This window comes from Homalodisca vitripennis, chromosome 3, assembly GCF_021130785.1.
Source record: "Homalodisca vitripennis isolate AUS2020 chromosome 3, UT_GWSS_2.1, whole genome shotgun sequence".
NCBI lineage: Eukaryota > Metazoa > Arthropoda > Insecta > Hemiptera > Cicadellidae > Homalodisca > Homalodisca vitripennis.
The window spans coordinates 208,084,528-208,109,115 of NC_060209.1; the positions used below are offsets into that span (position 1 = coordinate 208,084,528).

Below are 24,588 nucleotides of genomic sequence, written 5' to 3' on the forward strand. Positions count from 1 at the left end.
AGAAAATTCATCATTGTTATAAAAAACAGTTTTACAAATATTTTGCTAAGAGCTGGTAAAATTGAGATTGGTCGATAGTGTTTGACTGATAGTCTATTTGGAGATTGGGGTCGCCTTGGCAATTTTAAGAGGTGATGGAAAACAGCCTTCTTCGACTGTGCATTTGAGGATGTTATGTATATATCTGAGAAAATTTTAGTTCTTTTTACATTAAAATCCAGAAGCTGGACAAGAAGCTCAAGACATTTGACCGTGTATGAGGTGTCAAATCATTAAGGAGGAAACATTAAACATGATCAACACCATACGAGCACTCGAAGAGTAGTTAAAAACAGAACAAGTAATAACAAACTAAGTCACAATATAAGGCACTCAGCAGTTTCATCAGTTCTTGTTAATAATCGCTAAAGATTATATATTAGGCGTCCCCTATGTAGAGCCTGGTTTTGTACTTAGCATCTTGCGATTCGTGTATACGTTATCATCCCCATTACATCACTTGAATTATATCAAGAAGTCAACTGCTAGGGTCTGGAGCACACTTAATTGTGAAGATGGACAATTAGAGAATTCAGGACTACAATTTTCTAGGTAGATTTTTCTGTGTTAATACGAGTTAGAATAACTATATATTGGAATAACTCGTATATAGGCCAGTCATAATAAAACTAGCAACTGCATTGCAGATCCTACAAAGCGGGCAAGCAACAGCACTCCATGTCCAAACTGCCTTTAACAATTAGGGAGCTCCATTCACTCCATTAGTCATCCTTCTCAAGAGATTAGTCGAGTCAGACAAAGCGGGAATGCAACAGCACTCCATGTTTAAGCTGCCTTTAGCAATTAGGGAGCTCCATTCACTCCATTAGTCATCCTTCTCAAGAGACTAGTCGAGTCAGACAAAGCGGGAATGCAACAGCACTCCATGTTCAAACTGCCTTTAACAATTAGGAAGCTCCATTCACTCCAATAGTCATCCTTCCAGTCTTATCGGTCCATATCTGGATATTGGCGGTTAGTGATATGTCAATCCTGGACATTCATAGGGTTGCCTACGTATGATTTACTCATCGGTTTTTTCTATATACAGTGTATGTTCAACTGGAAGGAATAAACCTTCCAAAAGTGAACTTTCCTGGAGGTTATCCATCGTTACTCGCCAATGGACTGGCAGTATAAATATGTTTGACTATCCTTCCTAATTCAAGATTTGGTTTGTCAGAAATATTGTAGATAAATTCTCTATTGAAAGCTCGTAATTTGTCATTGAAATGTTCCACCACTATCAACCGGACCTGCCTCTTCAACAGTCAGGTCACTGTTAAGGGAAGGTTAAGACAATGATATGTATATTTTACATTATTACTTACCGTTGTTCCATAGATAGACGTTGAACAGAATGGGTACAAGAACTTCACTGACCTCAAGGCCAAGTACCCGGGGCTGAAGACGGAGCTGGCGGTGGGCGGTTGGGGCGAGGGAGGGCGCAAGTACTCAGCTCTTGTCTCTATGAAGGAGAGAAGAGATTCATTCATCCGCAGTGTAGTAGGTGTGTATTGTATTCGCTTATAATGATTTATTATTATATTTAACCATAAAATACTTTAAATTATTTTAATAAAATTACTAAACGTTTATCGACGATCATCAGACGCAAATTTTCATTAATAAAATAACTTTCTTCAATACTCTTATTTTAATCATGTATATTGCAAATCAAACGTGAAATCAAGTTAAAAACTATATAACTGCATTACATAATGTTAATGTAAGCTAATTTCGTAAAATTTTCCTAATTATCCATAAATTTTATAATAACAGTAGGGGATGAAATAACCAGACAAAAGCGTTTAACTGTACTATGAATTATTACTCGTGACAAAAGACAAAATATGTAATTATTTATACATGAAATAACATAATATATTTTTTTTTAATTTAACTTCAAAAAGTTTTTTAGATTTATACTTTTATACCTTCACTGTGGCGTTCAAATTACGTACAAAGTGTTTATTCGTTGCTATTTAGACAAATTAAATTTGTAATAACAAAATATTATTTCATGTCTTTAACACACACACACACACACACACACACACACACACACACACACACACCACACACACACACACACACACATCAATCGTGTTGTATATCATTTCATTTCATTTTACACGCTATGGTATTTCAATTAACGCCTGAAATTTGTCAACGCAATTATTTAACAGTACTGTAACACGTTTGCATTCAAACTACAATAGGCACATTCTTAAAATTAGGACCACGGTAATATGAGGTTTTAAATTAATAACACTTATTATTTGTTTCGTTCATTATTTCAATTTAATACAAAGTTAAAGCTTAATACTAAAATTAAAACATTTATATTATTTCGAAAGTTACAAGCTACAAATAAACAATCGAATACAATAAAAAATTTTAAGAATTAATAATTTTAAGTAAAAACTTATGTCATAACAGTAATATTCAGTACATTTAAATTCAATAACTTCATAAATGTAAACTAAAAATAAATAAAACTAAAAATAGATTATTTAGAAAATATGTAAAAATATATTTCTTCCCATACCCATAGAGTAAAATGTCAAAAAAATATTATTTAATATAATACATATTTTCAGTTGATTAAATTTGACAAATATGATACCTACATAATTACGTCAGATGCCTATGTTGATCTAAAGTCAATGTGATAAAACTTCAAAGTTTGAATGTAATATATGGAAAACTATATAAATATTTATTTTAGTTCGAATTGAAATCATAGCATTATTTCATCAAACATTTTCAATAGAAGCAGTACTATCAATACTTATCAAGAGTAAATTCAGGATTTAAATGTACACGTTAGACAAATCCGTCGAATTTTGGAACAAGCTGATATGAAAAAGAAATAAACTTTTTTTCTTTATTAGAATTTCCGATTTGTAACGTATATAACATATATTTATATACCTTATTGTAATTGTATATATACAACTAAAATAAGGTTTAGTCTAAGAAATATAGCTTTACCATTTAAAATAAATGTCGAAATGTTATCATTAATAGTTTTCAAAAACAACATATTTATTCTGCCCTAATAAATTATTCTATCCTCTTCATAGTTTACCTTTGAATTAAATAGCCAATTAAAATAATGCATAAAGATAAGTACAAATTTTAATGATTAATATATATTCAAAATATGGCTGGATATTTTCAAGTTATGGCCTAAAATGCTGTTACACGCACTATCAGAATTATCTCACTCATTTATCACCCGATTTTTTTAAACTTCTTATCATTGAATTTGTATTAAAATTGCTTATAAATGTATTAATTGTGTTAAATAAATAAGTATTAACATTATCGTCTTATTATTATTAAGATATGTACAAGTTTTTAGAACTTGTTATTAGAAAAAATTAACATAACACGAGTTTATATTTAGAATCTATTATGCAATTAAAAATGTTATTTTGACCTTCATGTTTTACAAAATAAAACTACAAAAGTTAAGATTATTCAAATGTTTGTGCAGAATACATGCACAAGTACGACTTTGACGGGTTCGACCTGGACTGGGAGTATCCTGGAGCGGCAGACCGCGGTGGTAGTTTCTCGGACAAGGACCGCTTCCTGTGGTTCGTAGAGGAGCTGTACCGCGCATTCCAGGCCGAGGGCAAGGGCTGGGAGATCACCATGGCCGTGCCGCTCGCCAAGTTCCGGCTCAACGAGGGATACCACGTGCCCGAGCTCTGCGAGTAAGCACCACACTCGATACATGTTTAGTTGAAACCGTGAGATACCAGTTGGTATTTGGGTATTATGCTACGTAGCCGAGCTCTGGGAGTAAGCACCACACTCGATACATGTTTAGTTGAAACTGTGAGATACCAGTTGGTATTTGGGTATTATGCTACGTGCCCGAGCTTCGTGAGTAAGCACCACACTCGATACATGTTTGGTTGAAACCGTGAGATACCAGTTGGTATTTGGGTATTATGCTATGTGCCCGAGCTCTGCGAGTAAGCACCACACTCGATACATGTTTGGTTGAAACCGTGAGATACCAGTTGATATTTGGGTATTATGCTACGTGCCCGAGCTTCGTGAGTAAGCACCACACTCGATACATGTTTGGTTGAAACCATGAGATACCAGTTGGTATTTGGGTATTATGCTACGTGCCCGAGCTTCGTGAGTAAGCACCACACTCGATACATGTTTGGTTGAAACCGTGAGATACCAGTTGGTATTTGGGTATTATGCTACGTGCCCGAGCTTCGTGAGTAAGCACCACACTCGATACATGTTTGGTTGAAACCGTGAGATACCAGTTGATATTTGGGTATTATGCTACGTGCCCGAGCTTCGTGAGTAAGCACCACACTCGATACATGTTTGGTTGAAACCGTGAGATACCAGTTGATATTTGGGTATTATGCTACGTGCCCGAGCTCTGCGAGTAAGCACCACACTCGATACATGTTTGGTTGAAACCGTGAGATACCAGTTGGTATTTGGGTATTATGCTACGTGCCCGAGCTTCGTGAGTAAGCACCACACTCGATACATGTTTGGTTGAAACCGTGAGATACCAGTTGATATTTGGGTATTATGCTACGTGCCCGAGCTCTGCGAGTAAGCACCACACTCGATACATGTTTGGTTGAAACCGTGAGATACCAGTTGATATTTGGGTATTATGCTACGTGCCCGAGCTTCGTGAGTAAGCACCACACTCGATACATGTTTGGTTGAAACCGTGAGATACCAGTTGATATTTGGGTATTATGCTACGTGCCCGAGCTCTGCGAGTAAGCACCACACTCGATACATGTTTGGTTGAAACCGTGAGATACCAGTTGATATTTGGGTATTATGCTACGTGCCCGAGCTTCGTGAGTAAGCACCACACTCGATACATGTTTGGTTGAAACCGTGAGATACCAGTTGGTATTTGGGTATTATGCTACGTGCCCGAGCTTCGTGAGTAAGCACCACACTCGATACATGTTTGGTTGAAACCGTGAGATACCAGTTGATATTTGGGTATTATGCTACGTGCCCGAGCTCTGCGAGTAAGCACCACACTCGATACATGTTTGGTTGAAACCGTGAGATACCAGTTGGTATTTGGGTATTATGCTACGTGCCCGAGCTTCGTGAGTAAGCACCACACTCGATACATGTTTGGTTGAAACCGTGAGATACCAGTTGATATTTGGGTATTATGCTACGTGCCCGAGCTTCGTGAGTAAGCACCACACTCGATACATGTTTGGTTGAAACCGTGAGATACCAGTTGGTATTTGGGTATTATGCTACGTGCCCGAGCTCTGCGAGTAAGCACCACACTCGATACATGTTTGGTTGAAACCGTGAGATACCAGTTGGTATTTGGGTATTATGCTACGTGCCCGAGCTTCGTGAGTAAGCACCACACTCGATACATGTTTGGTTGAAACTGTGAGTGACCCGTTGATACTTTGGTTTTATCCTACGTTCCAGAGCTCTGGGAGTAAGCACCACACTCGATACATGTTTGGTTGAAACTGTGAGTGACCCGTTGATACTTTGGTTTTATCCTACGTTCCAGAGCTCTGGGAGTAAGCACCACACTCGATACATGTTTGGTTGAAACTGTGAGTGACCCGTTGATACTTTGGTTTTATCCTACGTTCCAGAGCTCTGGGAGTAAGCACCACACTCGATACATGTTTGGTTGAAACTGTGAGTGACCCGTTGATACTTTGGTTTTATCCTACGTTCCAGAGCTCTGGGAGTAAGCACCACACTCGATACATGTTTGGTTGAAACTGTGAGTGACCCGTTGATACTTTGGTTTTATCCTACGTTCCAGAGCTCTGGGAGTAAGCACCACACTCGATACATGTTTGGTTGAAACTGTGAGTGACCCGTTGATACTTTGGTTTTATCCTACGTTCCAGAGCTCTGGGAGTAAGCACCACACTCGATACATGTTTGGTTGAAACTGTGAGTGACCCGTTGATACTTTGGTTTTATCCTACGTTCCAGAGCTCTGGGAGTAAGCACCACACTCGATACATGTTTGGTTGAAACTGTGAGTGACCCGTTGATACTTTGGTTTTATCCTACGTTCCAGAGCTCTGGGAGTAAGCGCCACACTCGATACATGTTTGGTTGAAACTGTGAGTGACCAGATGGTACTTTGGTATTATCCTACGTGTCCGAGCTCTGCGAGTAAGCACCACAGTACAGGCTGTCTCTAAATCAGAATCAAAGTCCGACATCTTAGACCGCTCGGCCTTCGGCACTTCCAGTATCTGATGTTCTGTCTATGAATTTTATTTTCCTCCGATATTATTAGAGTACAGATTAATTAATAATCATGTTTCAGAAAAAAGGTTTTTGTTATTACCAAATTACAACATATGATATAGAATTTAATCTTCATTCATATAAATATTGTAAGTTATATATAAAACTAGCGGGCCCGGTGCGCTTTGCTGCGCATTTCAATAATTTTTTGCAAAAGTTGCCCGCGGCTTCGCACGCAATTTCCCGTTGAAAACAGTACACTATATTCACTTATTCTTTTTCTATCACATTCTAAACATTGCTGAGATAATTGATAGTCGTTCCATCGTGAGCCTCTTGGGCGTATTATGAAGGTATGTACCATATTCCTGCCTCTATCTAGCTGTTACCCACGGCTTCGCACGCAAATCTTAAGAACCGAAGTCCTTATATTACTTAGTAAATTTTTTTTTTACTATAATAAATTTTAGATTAAATTAGTTATATCTCCGATGCCACGATTGAGCTTGCTTTGTTGTCTCGATCGAGAGAATATGTACACACGGAGTTTTGAGAACCATACTTCTGTCAAAAAAAAGAACTAAGGTTGATTTTATAACATTCTTTATATTTGTAGCCAACGTAAGATAGTAATTATGATATCTGCATTGCTCTTCTGATCAAGCATGAGCATGGTTTATATTAAATAAATATTGCAGTTAAAGGTGAATTTTTACGTCAAATTTGAATTGTATTATCTGGATAGTAAAGTCTATGTTTAACAGTGATTGCAGAAACAGTTTAAACAAAATTTGTCGTTTCTCTTAAGCTTACTCTATGCTTTAAAACTATAAGTGTAATATATGTTTACAAAGAACAGCTGATTAAAAATTTGAAAAGACGTTAACATATGTTTGCTGCAATGCATTTCTTATGGGTATTTCTGTAACCAGTGGGGCGGAATCCTGAATCGGGAAAGGGATGGGCATAGCTTATAAACCTTCTCCGTGGAAAAATACATATACGTACAAATTTTCATCATGATCGGTCCAATAGTTCACGATTCCATAAAGGACAAACATACAAACATTCATTTTTATATATATAGATAACAGTAAACACTTATTATATTTTGTTATCTTCTAATACAGAAAGTTACGTGAATTCCTGGAAACTTCTCTTCACACAGGTATTAATAAAACCATATGCTTACCTGTAGCTCGCCTACATTTACGTTATAAGCAAGTCACTATTGAGAACATGAGAGCATCCACCATTGCGTAATATGTAGATATATGAGCGTTATGAGTAAGTCATTAAGTTCCTTTCAAATTATGTACGGCTTGAGTTCGTTATGTTATTTTTTATATTTCGTACTGTCTTATATAAAATTAAACAAACTTTTATTTACAAAGACAAATTTAGAAAAGTGAAATATTGATTCACAAGCATTTGTTTACAAAGATATTTTTCTATTTGTTTGCTTCTTTCCTCTCTACGCATAGTTACAATAAAAGAAATACACCTAAATCCATAATAAATATTGTATTAAATTCTTTTTTTGGGCATTTTATATATTTTGCAGTACACCTATAACATACACAGCCATTGTATTAAAACGTCAAAAAATACTTCAATTAGGAAACATCTAAGAGGTTGAATTACTGATAAGGCTAATTGTAAGGTAAAAGATTCCGTAGTCGACAGCCAGTAACTTTTTACTAAATCAGTATTAAATAAATTGTAACTTCACTGTTATTTTTGTCTAGAATTTAACGTATTATTGACTTGTTAAAATTCATGAAATAACTTACGACTACGATTTATGTATCTAACAAAACCTCGTATCTCTACAGTAGGAAAACAGTTCTTATAATATGTCAATAAAGTAAATACGTATATTGAATAAAATTGTAGTTATGATCACAAATAACTGGCATACGTATAATCGCTAATCTTAAAATCTTATTTTTCTTCGTCCTAATTTTTATGGACATATTTTTAGTTTTATTATAAGACATCCATAATTATTTATTTGAATTTCATTATGTTAACATGAGCAATATAGAACTTGAACATAAAGTCTTAAATTACGAAAATTTCCAATACAGTAATAGTAAGAAACATATTCATTTAATACTAATTGTGTCAACCTTTGACTTATTACAGTGACAAAATCCAATTTTACTCATCATTTGATAATTTATGATCCAAAAACAGGGGAGCTGTTTTCTCTAAATTGACTATTTTTTACCATGCTTATTAATTGTATAAGGTAAGTAGATAAACTATATTTAATATTTATTTAACCCCATCTATAAACAGCTTGAATTATTAAAATCTGAAACAGCGAGTATGTAAAACTCACTTCATGCCCCTAAAATTTGTTTTTGACGATAGAGTTGATCTGAAAGGAATAACTGGATTTAGGACATTTTCCTTCGTTAAAAGGATAGCATTAAGTTTTGATTATAGGAATCATAATAAACAAATCATAAGTTTGAATAACTACCCAGGAGGGTTCACATCTGGCTAGTTTATACCTTTCAGTTGAACATAAACTGTATACAGCAAGAAGTGGTATGTCACTTAAATCTGGGTAACCCTGTGGATGTCCAGGAGCGGCACGTCACTAACTACAAATGTCGAGATATTGGGATGCAAGGGTAGATCGATGGCTCTAGTCTACTGCGGGGAATGACTGTTGAAGTTGAAGAAACGCTCCCTAAAGCAGCTGCTACCCAAAATATTAACTAGTTAGCCAAACTGCTAGCCAAAGCCGCCTGCCGCTTTGATTGGAGAGGTTGGTACAGAGCTGGCCTTTCCTTCTTCGAAGCAAAACATTATTGAGATTAATGCTCAGAATCCTCATCATGGATCTCTGCATGGATCCGGCTACCCTCCCCCAGAAATCTTTTGACACGAAAGCAGCGCAAAGTTCCTTTTAGGACTAAGTGAAATTTCTACGCTTCTTCTACACATAACACGTTATCCGCACCACAAGTCTGAGTTCTTTATTGATGCTTGCTTAATATTATGCTCTAAGTCTTTTTACACGGAAGAATAAGGTACATGCCAACCTTGAAAGGTAGTGTTTTACACCTGTAACGTATAATTATAACATATGTCCGAAATCCCTTCCTCCAAACCATTTCAATCATACATTTAAAGAGGCACAGTCAAGTATTTTGCATAATTTATTATTTTACTTTATTATAAAATCCAGTGACGTCTGTAGGTGTTGACACAAATTTTGATGTTGCAGGTTAGTGGACGCGATCCACGTCATGTCTTATGACCTGCGCGGCAACTGGGCGGGGTTCGCTGACGTGCACAGTCCTCTCTACAGGAGACCCCACGACCAATACGCCTACGAGTTGCTCAATGTCGTAAGTATTTATGACTATTTGTCAGCGTCAGTCATCAGTCAGTGCATCATCGGATTGCAACAGTTGGGAATGATGCAGTGCGGCATATGGTCAGAAGAAATATTTTTACTCTTCGTTTCATCCAATGTGAAAGGTAGTCAAGATGGCACAGCCCAATAAGATTAGAATTCTTTGAAGCTGTTGAGAAATCCTGTAACCGATAAATTTGGAATAAAGAGTAAAGTTAAATAAATCGTCTTTCCGGTTTATTTGGAAGAAATAGACTGTATAGATATTCCACAACTGAAACATTTATTCTCATTGGATTTATCGATGATATCATTCATATCTTGAATACCGTTCGAAACATGGTTAACTACAAACTGTTTAGTAATTATTATATGCAATCTATAACACTTTTATTTCATTCAATATGTTCTTAAGTAACGGAGTTGTGAATTATTTTAAAGGTTGTACGCTCACCATATTCAAACTAAATTGCGTACAAAGCTGGGCAACAACGTAGTTGAGATATATATAAGATCAATTTTAAGTTTAAACTTCTTTAGGTTTTTCTTGGGCAATTGTGGCTTCCAGACGTCGCGTCGTTTTTAGACAGGGAGGTGGTTTTGGACTCTGGATGTCATGTTTAGTGAAGTTATGGAGACATAATTTCCCTTGAGGGATGTTTCGCTCTTCGCTGACAGTGTGGAGTATTGGCGACTCAGCTTTAGAGTCAGGCTGTTCGTAAACTAGAATCATTAAAGTTTTTGGTTTTAAATACTGTTTTAGCCACTATTATCAGTTTTTTATGATTTATAAATAGAAAAAATTTGTTTTATGAGCATATAACGGAATAGAAATTAAATATATTCAATACACAAGTATGAACCAAAACATCTATAATATACAAATGAATCGCAAAATGTGTTGGCAAGCACAAATCTTGAGAACGGCTGGACTAACTTGGATGATTCTTTTTGTAAAACGTTCAATTAAAACCGAGGAATGTTTTTACGTAGAAAAAGATAAGAAAACTTACCTGGAATATTTTGGTATCCAGAAAAATTTACTTTTTACGTTTCATAATCCAAATTAAACTGGCACTAAACAGCTGTTGACACCTTCAGCTATAGTTTGACAAACTTTCTGAAACATCTGTTCACATTCAAATTTGGTCAATGTTAAGTGAACAGTGCTCGGTCAGTAGTGTAATGCAGATAGCAATTAAAAATTTATACCCCAGATTGCGCCAGTGGCGAATTTAAATCACATGATGCATTTTAAATATTACTAGCGGACCCGGCGCGCTTCGCTGCGCATTTCAATAAGTTTCCCGCGGCTTCGCACGCAATTTCCCGTTGAAAACAGTACACTATATTCACTTATTCATTTTCTATCACATTCTAAACATTGCTGAGATAATTGATAGTCGTTCCTTCGTGAGCTTCTTGGGCGCATTATGAAGGTATGTACCACATTCCTGATACTTCTGTCAAAAAAAAACAACTAAGGTTGATTTTATAACATTCTTTATATTTGTAGCCAACGTAAGATAGTAATTATGATATCTGCATTGCTCTTCTGATCAAGCATGAGCATGGTTTATATTAAATAAATATTGCAGTTAAAGGTGAATTTTTACGTCAAATTTGAATTGTATTATCTGGATAGTAAAGTCTATGTTTAACAGTGATTGCAGAAACAGTTTAAACAAAATTTGTCGTTTCTCTTAAGCTTACTCTATGCTTTAAAACTATAAGTGTAGTAATTAAATTATATATAAATATATTTTTTGTCGCATTATATATGTTTACAAAGAACAGCTGATTAAAAATTTGAAAAGACTCTTTCACTTAATAACATATGTTTGCTGCAATGCATTTCTTACGGGTATTTCTGTAACCAGTGGGGCGGAATCCTGAATCGGGAAAGGGATAAAAAGTATCATATAACCTTCTACAGATCAAGACGAACAAATTAAAAAAAAATTAGGCGAATCCGTCCAGCCGTTTGTGAGTGATGCTGTTACACACGAACAGTTTCATTTTTATATAATAGATTTAAACAATGTTATAACACCAACCTTAATGAGCAAAGTTATGAATTTGTTCACATACGTTTCTTTAAACTGGTGGGCTTCCTTGACGTTGTGATATCTAGGACATTTTAACAGTGGCTTATGGCACAACAGAGAAATGAACACTAACATGTCTCATATATTCATTGTTTCCCTGGCTACAGTCCAAAAACCAAGACTGGTATAACGCAAAACTTTAATAATGATTTTTTTGGAACGTTGTTTGGGAACCTTAATAAGGATTTCCCCCTTATACCGAAAGTACATAGGAAGTAGATAGGACTTCCCCCTATGCAGTAAGAGGCTTCTTGGTCCTACTTATGTGTGTATATTTTCTTCATCAGGACAACAAGGCAAACTCAACTATGTTCCCGGAAATATTTTAGACTGAATGTAGATTACAGAAGACGATACTAGACGATTTTGGCCAAAATAGATTTCCGAGAACTAGATAATATAATCGAACGTATATAGTATTTTGAAAGAGGCAATATGCAATAAGCTAAACTTTAACGTAATAGGTAAGTGAATTTAAACGGTCTTAAGTAGGAACTTTTTAACCGAAGTAGGCATCTCTCCTCAGGACAAGTATGCGATGTTATTTTCGGGGCAAGCGAAAATATTCGCAACTTGCCTGATAGCCAGTCGAGCTGGGTTAAAAATTTCCAGGGTTCGAGAATTTCATACAACTATTATTTATTGTTAGGAGTCGAATCAGAGGGCCCTGCGGAAGAAATTGATACTTCCAAAATAACGTTGGGCTTACTTCATCACGTCAACTCCAATAAAATTTTGAAGACGTAAAAAATAAAAAAATAATCTTGTTCAGAAAAATAAAAATTTCTTGTTCTAGGAAAGTTATTGTTCAAGCGAGTTCGATTTTCGAAAACAACTGTATTGTTTATTAATACGTCGGTCAGTGAGGAATTACAAGTAAGCTGAGTAGTCTCCACTGATAACTTGGTCGGGGAGTCGTATACAGTAACTATTGTAAGAGCCCGGGGTCGGAATAATTAATCGGTTAAATAATGATGGTTAGTAGAAGCAAAATTCAAAGTCAAAGCAAAATATGAATAGCAATGGCAAACAAAAGCAATATTCAAATAACACCAATAGCAAATATACAATCTTATAAATTAAAGATTAGCCATGCACCAATATCACAGTGCAACTACTATATACATAAAGCAAGCACTAACCATTAACAAAAAATATTTCTACGGGATGCAAAAGCTAGATGTATTTATAATATAAGAATATACTAAGCTGTATTTATTCTGTAGGCAAGTGTATGGCTCCAAAATAAAATATCAAGTTTACTTTCTCAGGCATATAATTTTGGAAAATAAAAAAAAAAACAAAGTAGGCTAATCACTTATAACTCACCATGCAGAATTACCCTACCATATGCAAGCTAAGATAAAGGTAAATGATTTAAACCATGCAATAAGGCTACTAAGCTAAATTACTATAAATATTAGGGCTCTATGAATATCGAAGAAAAATTGAACACTCACCCTATCTGTACAGTTCACCAGAAAAATAAGCTAAAATATCGTTAAATAAATATTTTGAAGGAGGTTATCGGGTTGAAGGTGTCAGGACGTTCGCAAAAATAAAAAGAAAGGGTTGCGAGTCCCAAAATATATAAAGGAGAAAAATAAAGATAATCACTTACAAAAATATAAATAATTAATAAAATGAAAGTTAGATTGAATTTCAATAAGAAAGAAAAATATTTCCGAGTAGATTAGAGATTCGCCAACAAATGTGATAATAGCCAGACAACAGAATGATGGTCGAGAAAACTTTATACGTAATATAAAAATTTACATCGATTGAACATAAGATTTAGTTTATAAGGAAGGGGTCGGTGGGAAGAAAGTATTTGTAAAAGGAAGTCGAGGGTATAGGGTGCCAGTACAATCGCCGGAAAGAAAGCAGTGGTAAGGCGAGTCCCGACTGTTATATTTTTTTTCCGGGTAGGAGATAATCGGTAGGAAAGTTCGTAAAGGAAATTCGGGATGAGGTGTCAGATCGATCGCCAGGAAAAAGAAATGCGAGACCTGAAAAATTTAGAAAGGAAAATTTTATCACAGTATTTAAAATTTAGTCGAAATGACAAAAAAATATAATCTGATTAATTGGAATTCAAAATATAAGTTAAATTGAAGAAAAGAATAACTTTAGTAATTCTAGTTGAAAAAGTAATTAAAGTTTGAGTAAATTTAGAAAGTCAAATATATTCTATTTAAATTTATTGATACCCTTAAATATCAAATAAATTATTAAGAGTATATTTAAAATCAAACAATTATCTTATCAAAATAAATCTATAACCATCAAACATTAATAGTCTAATATATTTCAGATCGATTAATTTTCATAAATGATAAATAAAATATTAAATTCTGTTTCACATAAAAATTTGGAAGAATTGTTGATGGCGGAGATAAAACACTTTAGTAAGGAACAGGGTCGTTGTTCCTTACCTGGTGCTGGATATCGGCGGCGGGCGTCGAGTCGCGATGTAGTCGTTCAGCGAGTGGGGTCGGGGGAAGGGGTCGAAGTAGTGGTGAGCAGCGGTCGTCGGCGGTGTCGCGGTCACTGGCTGTCTCTCCGTGTCTTCAATCGGCCGTCATTATATAGTTTCGCGCGATCGCGGGGGTGGGGGAAGCCTTCTCCTCTCGCCGTGATCGGAGGGGAAGCGGCGATATCCGTGCGGGCACGGACCTGCCAGATAGCGTCTGACTCATCGTCAGAAAATAATTATTTCGCTCCTTTTTATGATAATTCTAAAACTCAAGTCGTTATTCGTAGTATTAAAAAAATTGTCTGTTCTAATTTTTTCAATTTTACTAATGAATATTTTTAATTTAAATTTAATTTTGTATGTTAAAAAAAATAACTTGTTACACCCCATCTGTACTTCGGGAAACAAAAAAAGAAGAAGAAAAGTTAAGTGTGGTATTTGTATATAGATAAACAAAAAAGGTTACCGCAGCTTAATCCCCTCTTGTATCCGTTTTGAAAGTTTCTGAAATGAAATAAAACAAACTAAAGACTCCCTTCGTACGAAATTAATGTTTTAATCAACAAATAAAATAAAATGATAACATATTCTGGTAAGAAAATACAACTAAAAACAAATTGCAATCTGCATAAACAAAAAATTATTTAACAAAACTAAAATTTACACTAAAATATATTACGGGCACAGTCTTTTACAATACATATAATTACTGGAAAACAAAATCAGATCTCGCTTTACTAATAAAAATAAACAAAAATCAAACTCGAAAATATAAAATCTCTAAGGGAAGGATACTAGACACGCCGGGCACAGGGGAGTGGCAGTCCTACAAGGAATAGCTTGGGACAGAAAGGAAATTTGTCACAGGAATACTAAAGTAATTCTTGGCGCCAAAACAATAAACACATCGGGCAACCAAGAAATCATATAATAAAACAGATTAGTAGAAAGGAAACTATGGGCACACTACGGGGCAACACAAGGATCTAGTGTGCCTCCAAGGAAGAGTATGTCTTCAGATCCTTCGTATGGGCTCGGCCTACGTCTTTTCCTTGGAGATCTCGTAGTTCGAATATATTCCATCCTATTTTTCTATATAGGATGTATGGTCCTTCAAACTTTTGTGCCAATTTTCCTGCTATATTCTCAGCCGCTGAGGAAAGTGTATGGCTGCGCCTCAAAACTTGTTGGCCTATTACAAAACTGTTATCTCTTCTTCTGAGATTATAGTAATGAGCTTGGCGAGTGTGTGCTTTTTCCATGTTTAGCTTACATTTTTCCCTTAATTTTAGCATGAAGTTCATTCGAGTTTCATGTATATCGATTTCTCTAGGTTTAACAGCACCTTGAGTGGCATTCTCTAATACCTGACCGTAGATACAGTTTGGAGTTTTAAGTTCTCTGCCAAAATTGAGCATAGCCGGAGTAAATTTTGTTGATTCGCTACAACATGTATTTAACGCAAATCTAAATTCATTTAAATGTTGATCCCAACTACGATGATCATTTCGCACGTACTGGGAAATCATAGTTTTTAATACGCGGTTCGTTCGCTCTGTTGGATTACTCTGCGGACTATAAGGTGCGGTTGTTTTGTGAATTATTCCCCAATCACTTGTAAGTTTTTGGAAGATTTTCGAGAGGTACTGCGTTCCGTTATCTGTCAGTACTACTTCTGGAGCACCATATCGCAACAATATAAGGTCTTCGAACTTTTCTGCCACCTTCTTAGCAGTTGCTGATGGTAATGCCACAATTTCTACCCATTTGGTAAAGGTATCTTGGAACACCAGGATAAATCTGTTTCCCTTACGAGATCGAGGTAAAGGTCCCATCAGATCGCTGGTTACTGTGAACCAAGGTCCTTGGGGCGTCTGAAATGCATTTTCCCCACCGGTTTACATTGTTCCACCTTGTATCTCTGGCAAGTGTCGCAATTTTTTACATATTTTCGAATATCGTTTCTCCATCCAGGCCAAAAGTATCTGGCACTGATTTTCTGGATCGTTTTGTTTACACCTAAATGGCCAGCTGTTGTGCTGTCATGATTTTCTCTCAGTACATCGGATTTTAGAGAATATGGTACACAAAGTTTCCAATTTGTTTTTGGGTCGGTACTTGATTTATCGATTTTTCGGTATAGTTTATTTCCTCGAATAGTGTAATCTGCATATTTATTCGGACTTGCAGATACCTTCCGAAGCATTTTCGAGTGCCAATCGGGCATAAATTCGCCTGAAGCTTTTTCTAGCCTTGGTTCCTTGGTTTTGAGCGATAGTTGCCTCCGAGAGTTATTCGAACTCTCGTTGGCGGTGCTACAACCAACGGTTGAACCGACTACAGGATCACAGCTTGACGTGTCGATCGGATACCGGGAGAGTGCGTCTGCTACTCGGTTCAGGACTCCCTTGCGGTATTGGACTTCGAAGTCATGTTGCTGTAGTTCCAGCATCCAGCGAGCAAGTCTTCCGGATGGTTTCTCCAAACTCATCAACCACTTTAAAGCTTGATGGTCAGTTATCGCAATAAACTTGTACCCTTCGAGGTACGGACGAAATTTTTGAACGGCCCATACCAGAGCTAGGCATTCTTTCTCGGTTACGGAAAATTTCTTTTCATTCTCGTGTAAAAGTCGACTCGCATATGCAATAACCTTCTCCCGCTTGCCAATAGTTTGGGTAAGCGAAGCCCCTAAACCTTCATTGGAGGCATCCACGTGGACCGTAAAAGTTTCCTTGAAGTCAGGGCAGGCTAAGACCGGTGCGGTAGAAAGTTTTGCTTTAAGGGAATTGAATGCTCGTTCTTGAGAATCCGTCCATTCCCATCTATTCCCCTTTCTTAAGAGTTTCGTCAATGGCATAGATATGTTTGCAAAGTTTTCGATAAATCGTCTGTACCAAGACGCAAGTCCCAAGAAACTCCGTACTTGTTTTACAGTTTTAGTGCTGGAAAATCTACAATTGATTTAACCTTTTCTGGATCCGTCTGGATTCCTTTCTCGTTTATTACGTGGCCAAGGTATTTCAACTCCTTTTTACAAAAGTTACATTTTTCCATATTTGGTAATAATCCTGCATTTCTAAGGCGTTCGAAAACTTCTTTGAGAAGTTTCAAATGTTCTTCGAAAGTTCGGGATACCAGCACCAAATCGTCTAAATAGGCAAAAGCGTAAGGCTCAAACTCAGGTCCTATCACTTGGTCTAGCAATCTCTGAAAGGTAGCCGGAGCAGAGTGTAAGCCAAATGGCATGACCTTGAAATGGAATAACCCTCTGCCGGGAACGGTGAAAGCCGTAATTGGTCTACTGTTAACTTCGAGAGGTACCTGCCAATAGCCATCCTTTAGGTCGATCGTGGATATATAGCAAGCATTTCTCAGTTTGTCGAGTATCGCACTTATTTGGGGAAGGGGATATGCATCCTTCTCACTGACCGCATTAACTCGCCTTAAGTCGATGCAACACCTTACTTTTCCATTCGATTTCTTAACCAGCACTAGTGGAGAGCTCCAAGGACTAGATGATGGTTCAATGATGCCTGACTCCAGCATCTTGTCAACTTCTTTGTTAATGATCGCCTGCATTGCCGGGTTGCGATAATAATACCTCTGTTTTATGGGTGTATCAGTTTTAAGGCGAATTTTATGTTCCACTAATGTCGTGCGACCAATAAAACCATCGAACAAATTCAACTGATAATCAAGGAATTCTTTCAGTTTTTTACTTTCTACTTCTGTTAGTGTCATAACGGCATCAGTATGAATAGTCTTTGAATTATCGCATCTAGTCACTGTTTCTGCAGTACTTTCATGAGGAGTGATATCGATCAGTTTTAAAGGCGTTATAACGTCCATACCCAAAATCATCAGCGTAGTTAAGCCTGGTAGAAACAGGGCGCGTACCTTAGTTCTAATATCGGCTATCTTGCAGTTAAATTCAAAGGCCTGAGATATCTGGCTATTTGTGCAATCGGCCATATTAACATTAACATTTACGTTCTTAGGCCTAACGCCTAACTGTAATAGATGATGAGCTACTCTTTCCCCTATAATAGTCACCATCGATCCCGTATCAAGCAGTGCACAAAAGGTAGTTTCTTGAATCTTAATGGATACAAATGGTCTAGGATCGTTCGATTTAACTTCTGCACAGCTGCTTTTGTTAAATTCCTTTATTTGGTTGAGCCACTTGGGCCATTCGATTGAGGTGATTTGTTGCCCCAGAGTCCCGGGACACCTCTGACGCTCCGGGCTCCGGAAATGTTTCCCTGCCTGCAAGGGCACTGGACGGTTCGAACTCCTACTTTCTTACAGTTAAAACAGCGAATGGTTTTAGGGAGAGGACACTGGTGATATTTATGGCCTTTAGTTTCGCAATTCCAACAAATAGGAATGGCAGTCGTTGTATCTGTAGTAAGATGCCTTGGCTGAGTAGTGTTAGTCGGGACAGTTGTAGAGGGCTCGAACCTTCGTTTATCGGTAAAATATTTGGGTTTATCGTGATACAGTTCTGGCTTATCTATCATCTGAACTGGGTATGACTTAAAAACTCTACGTTTTGTGTCGTATGCTGTCTCAGGTACCATGGATTGAGCCGGATTTGGAGGAGGTCGGTAACTATTCTTCTCTCGCAAATAACTTTCATAACCTTCGGCAAGATGAATTAATTCACTAATCGAGTGAAAACTTTCCCTTCTGATCGTTAATTTGTATTCAGGTCTCATGTTTGAATATAATCGGTTTAGTGTTTGGTTTACAGAGAAGCCACCTCGTCGTCGAATTAGAGTCGTAAGGGCTACAATAAATTTTCGCATTGGCTCACTCTCGCCCTGAGTTCTTCGAGTTATTTCCTCATCCAAGTTACGTCGGTAATCTGGAGGAAGATACTGCTCTTCGAAGCTGATTATAAAGTCGTCATAGTTTGCCCAAAATGACTTATTATTTCGGTACCAGAAAAGGGCGTTTCCCTTAAAAAGTTCCGGTAATGCTTTTAGTAGCCGATCGGGAGGTATTTCATAAGATTCGGCAAGTTCACTGAGACGCTCAATGAAAGAGACTGGGTCTCCATCCCCATCGAATCTCAAATTCCATTTCCGAACCTGATTGCAGATATGAGAGATATCCGGATGTCTAAGTTCAGATGTAGGCCTGCTTGCCATGTTAGCGTCACTGTCCAATCCAAAATTCGGGTCACAAGGCTCATCACCTGTGAGGGATCTTGCTGTCGGCATTCTCAACGGGTGAGGTGTTGTTATGTCTTGTGTGTTTGTTGGGGCTATGGAATTTACAGATTTTTCGTGCTAATCGTTTCTGTACTAGTCTAAAACTAGCTGTAGGAGGGAGGTTTAACATTTCTCGAATGCTAACTTCCTCATGTTGTATATGACCATCAACATGAGAGGCACTAATCGGTCCTAATGCTGAGGAAACTACATTGGTCGCGAGGTTTTGTCCGTATGACAATAATTCTGTTCTTAGTGGAAGAGGTTCAGGAGGTGTTTTTCCAGACCTAAGAAAAGTTACAAGCCGCTTTCGTAGTTCAGCCACATTACCATCCGGATTCAGATTAAACTTTCTCAACTCTTCCTGATGGTCGTTCTTTTGTAGTTTATAAATCCAGCCCACACGAGGATCATTCTCCGAAGGGAAGGAAGCATAATTTGGGGATTGGGAATAGTTGTAGGAGGGATCGGTAGGCCCATTGTAGTAGCAGTAGTACTAGTAGTAGTGGTGGTGGTAATAGTAGCAGTAGTAGTGGTAGTAATCGGTGCGACTGATGTTACGACTGTAGGAGGACTCATTTTTGGCACTGTACCACCAGAAGCCTGTGGTGTCGTAATACGAGTTAAAGTCGTAGTGGTTGTGGTTTGTTTTTCGTTTGTTTGCGTCTGTCCATCATTTCCGTTTACATACATAAAGAATAAAATTTGATAAGGGCGGAGAAAGAGGTTCAATAAGTACATCATTATTGTACGTATAAAATTTTCTTAAACAAAAAGTTATTGTAAAACTTTAACAATTTTTAGTCGTAAATTGTAAAGTATATTCACAAAAAAAGTGTAAAGTAAATCGTAAAGTTCGTAAATTAACGTATATTACAGTCCCAGTTGTTCGGGCGCCACTTTGCGATTTTATTTTCGGGGCAAGCGAAAATATTCGCAACTTGCCAGATAGCCAGTCGAGCTGGGTTAAAAATTTCCAGGGTTCTAGAATTTCATACAACTATTATTTATTGTTAGGAGTCGAATCAGAGGGCCCTGCGGAAGAAATTGATACTTCCAAAATAACGTTGGGCTTACTTCATCACGTCAACTCCAATAAAATTTTGAAGACGTAAAAAATAAAAAAATAATCTTGTTCAGAAAAATAAAAATTTCTTGTTCTAGGAAAGTTATTGTTCAAGCGAGTTCGATTTTCGAAAACAACTGTATTGTTTATTAATACGTCGGTCAGTGAGGAATTACAAGTAAGCTGAGTAGTCTCCACTGATAACTTGGTCGGGGAGTCGTATACAGTAACTATTGTAAGAGCCCGGGGTTGGAATAATTAATCGGTTAAATAATGATGGTTAGTAGAAGCAAAATTCAAAGTCAAAGCAAAATATGAATAGCAATGGCAAACAAACAAAAGCAATATTCAAATAACACCAATAGCAAATATACAATCTTATAAATTAAAGATTAGCCATGCACCAATATCACAGTGCAACTACTATATACATAAAGCAAGCACTAACCATTAACAAAAAATATTTCTACGGGATGCAAAAGCTAGATGTATTTATAATATAAGAATATACTAAGCTGTATTTATTCTGTAGGCAAGTGTATGGCTCCAAAATAAAATATCAAGTTTACTTTCTCAGGCATATAATTTTGGAAAATAAAAAAAAAACAAAGTAGGCTAATCACTTATAACTCACCATGCAGAATTACCCTACCATATGCAAGCTAAGATAAAGGTAAATGATTTAAACCATGCAATAAGGCTACTAAGCTAAATTACTATAAATATTAGGGCTCTATGAATATCGAAGAAAAATTGAACACTCACCCTATCTGTACAGTTCACCAGAAAAATAAGCTAAAATATCGTTAAATAAATATTTTGAAGGAGGTTATCGGGTTGAAGGTGTCAGGACGTTCGCAAAAATAAAAAGAAAGGGTTGCGAGTCCCAAAATATATAAAGGAGAAAAATAAAGATAATCACTTACAAAAATATAAATAATTAATAAAATGAAAGTTAGATTGAATTTCAATAAGAAAGAAAAATATTTCCGAGTAGATTAGAGATTCGCCAACAAATGTGATAATAGCCAGACAACAGAATGATGGTCGAGAAAACTTTATACGTAATATAAAAATTTACATCGATTGAACATAAGATTTAGTTTATAAGGAAGGGGTCGGTGGGAAGAAAGTATTTGTAAAAGGAAGTCGAGGGTATAGGGTGCCAGTACAATCGCCGGAAAGAAAGCAGTGGTAAGGCGAGTCCCGACTGTTATATTTTTTTCCGGGTAGGAGATAATCGGTAGGAAAGTTCGTAAAGGAAATTCGGGATGAGGTGTCAGATCGATCGCCAGGAAAAGAAATGCGAGACCTGAAAAATTTAGAAAGGAAAATTTTATCACAGTATTTAAAATTTAGTCGAAATGACAAAAAAATATAATCTGATTAATTGGAATTCAAAATATAAGTTAAATTGAAGAAAAGAATAACTTTAGTAATTCTAGTTGAAAAAGTAATTAAAGTTTGAGTAAATTTAGAAAGTCAAATATATTCTATTTAAATTTATTGATACCCTTAAATATCAAATAAATTATTAAGAGTATATTTAAAATCAAACAATTATCTTATCAAAATAAATCTATAACCATCAAACATTAATAGTCTAATATATTTCAGATCGATTAATTTTCATAAATGATAAATAAAATATTAAATTCTGTTTCACATAAAAATTTGGAAGAATTGTTGATGGCGGAGATAAAACACTTTAGTAAGGAACAGGGTCGTTGTTCCTTACCTGGTGCTGGATATCGGCGGCGGGCGTCGAGTCGCGATGTAGTCGTTCAGCGAGTGGGGTCGGGGGAAGGGGTCGAAGTAGTGGTGAGCAGCGGTCGTCGGCGGTGTCGCGGTCACTGGCTGGCTCTCTCCGTGTCTTCAATCGGCCGTCATTATATAGTTTCGCGCGATCGCGGGGGTGGGGGAAGCCTTCTCCTCTCGCCGTGATCGGAGGGGAAGCGGCGATATCCGTGCGGGCACGGACCTGCCAGATAGCGTCTGACTCATCGTCAGAAAATAATTATTTCGCTCCTTTTTATGATAATTCTAAAACTCAAGTCGTTATTCGTAGTATTAAAAAAATTGTCTGTTCTAATTTTTTCAATTTTACTAATGAATATTTTTAATTTAAATTTAATTTTGTATGTTAAAAAAAATAACATGTTACAAGTATATATATTTTTTCTTCGTCAGAGCAAGTCATACTTTACTATTTGTACTGGAAATACCTTAGACCTGAAATATATGACAAGGACTGGAAATATACACTTTTTGACCGAAGTAGGCATCTCTCCTCAGGACAAGTATATATATTTTTTCTTCGTCAGAGCAAGTCATACTTTACTATTTGTACTGGAAATACCTTAGACCTGAAATATATGACAAGGACTGGAAATATACACTTTTTGACCGAAGTAGGCATCTCTCCTCAGGACAAGTATATATATATTTTTTCTTCGTCAGAGCAAGTCATACTTTATTATCTGTACTGGAAATACCTTAGACCTGAAATATATGACAAGGACTGGAAATATACACTTTTTGACCGAAACAAATTTCTGGGATATAATTAATTAGAACCAGAAATGCTCCTACACGTGCCAAACATGATATAATAATTAAGTTAAACTCTGATACTATTTACCACGAATTTAAATAATATCTACCTGATGTATGGCTACTTACGTTTTAAAATTTTTATAGGACTCCCATCATATTAAATCATAATTGCTTTTACTAAGTAATATAAGAACTTCGGTTCTAAAGATTGCGTGCGAAGTCGTGGGTAACAGCTAGTTAATATATGTATAGGTTATATACCATATTATATACGAATATTCTAATTAAAATAAGAAATAACATTTCCGACATCTTTACCTATCTTATTGCTTACTAACACTTCCAACAATACCTCGTATTTCTTCAGAAACCGCAAGCCTATTTAAATATGTCTCTAAATTAAGTAAGTAGAAGTATTGGAAAAATTTTTTCTTTCCCCGTAGAAATAATACTTATAAAGTGAAATAATGTGTGCAGTTAGGATCACAAATAACTAACTAGTATATCTATAATCACTAAACTTAAAATAGTCTTTCTTGATTCCTAACTTTTATGACACCTTTTTAGTTTTATTATGAGAAATCGTTATTACTAATAGACTATAGATTTTAATATTAAGAAATACACGAGTCCGTGTTGCAGAACGACGGCCTGGCACTCTGGGTCAGCATGGGGTGCTCACCCGACAAGCTGGTGGTGGGAGTGCCTTTCTACGGGCGTTCCTTTACTCTGAGTGCGGGCAACACCAACTATAACCTAGGGTCTTACATCAACAAAGAGGCGGGAGGTGGGGCCCCAGGCAACTACACAAAAGCCAAAGGCTTCCTTGCCTATTACGAGGTTTGTACTGTACCCCAGTATTTTGAGTTTGTTCTAGTTCAAATTATATGAACTGTAGTTTTAATATTTTATATAACGTGTACGTGTGCCTTCAAATGTATTTTTAAACTACTTAAAATAATATATTTCACGTGTATCTGTTATATCAAAATATACAACCGAAGATATACTATTCTATAAGTCCAGGAGCCGAAAACCAATTTTTATTGTATAAAAATACAGCCTGATCTATATGTCAGACGATTGTTTATAAGTGTGTTAAACTAAAAATGTATATATGTAAAAATTATAGTTTAATATTTTTAACCCTTTTTTACCCTCAATTTTAATTCACACCAAAAAACTAGCACGTCTGACCATTGATTCCTTTCTTAAGAGAAATTCCTTCATCGATTTCCAGTAGTGTTGTTTCCTTATACCATCCAATTTGGATCTCAGCTTCTAGATGATTAAATTGTACAAATGTGATGATATGATGATTCTATGTTAGTTGAATATACTTTCAAACTCAGGGCCTTCTTAATCTTGAAAACTTAAATTTAATTACTAGTATTTTACACTTATCTAGAAATATTTAAACAGCCATAATCGTAACAGTGATTTCTACAAATGTGGATTCGGAGCCGCTATAAACTAAA

At 36.3% G+C, this 24,588-nt stretch overlaps 1 protein-coding gene across 1 annotated transcript in view; it reads left to right on the plus strand.

Annotated features, from left to right (window-relative positions):
• Positions 1-24,588, plus strand: part of LOC124358069 (endochitinase) — a 47,318-nt gene that overhangs the window by 17,110 nt on the left and 5,620 nt on the right. The window contains exons 4-7 of the mRNA XM_046810362.1: positions 1,384-1,549; positions 3,545-3,767; positions 9,554-9,677; positions 23,753-23,950. Coding sequence (XP_046666318.1) covers positions 1,384-1,549; positions 3,545-3,767; positions 9,554-9,677; positions 23,753-23,950 — 711 coding nt within the window. The remainder of the gene's footprint in view (positions 1-1,383; positions 1,550-3,544; positions 3,768-9,553; positions 9,678-23,752; positions 23,951-24,588) is intronic.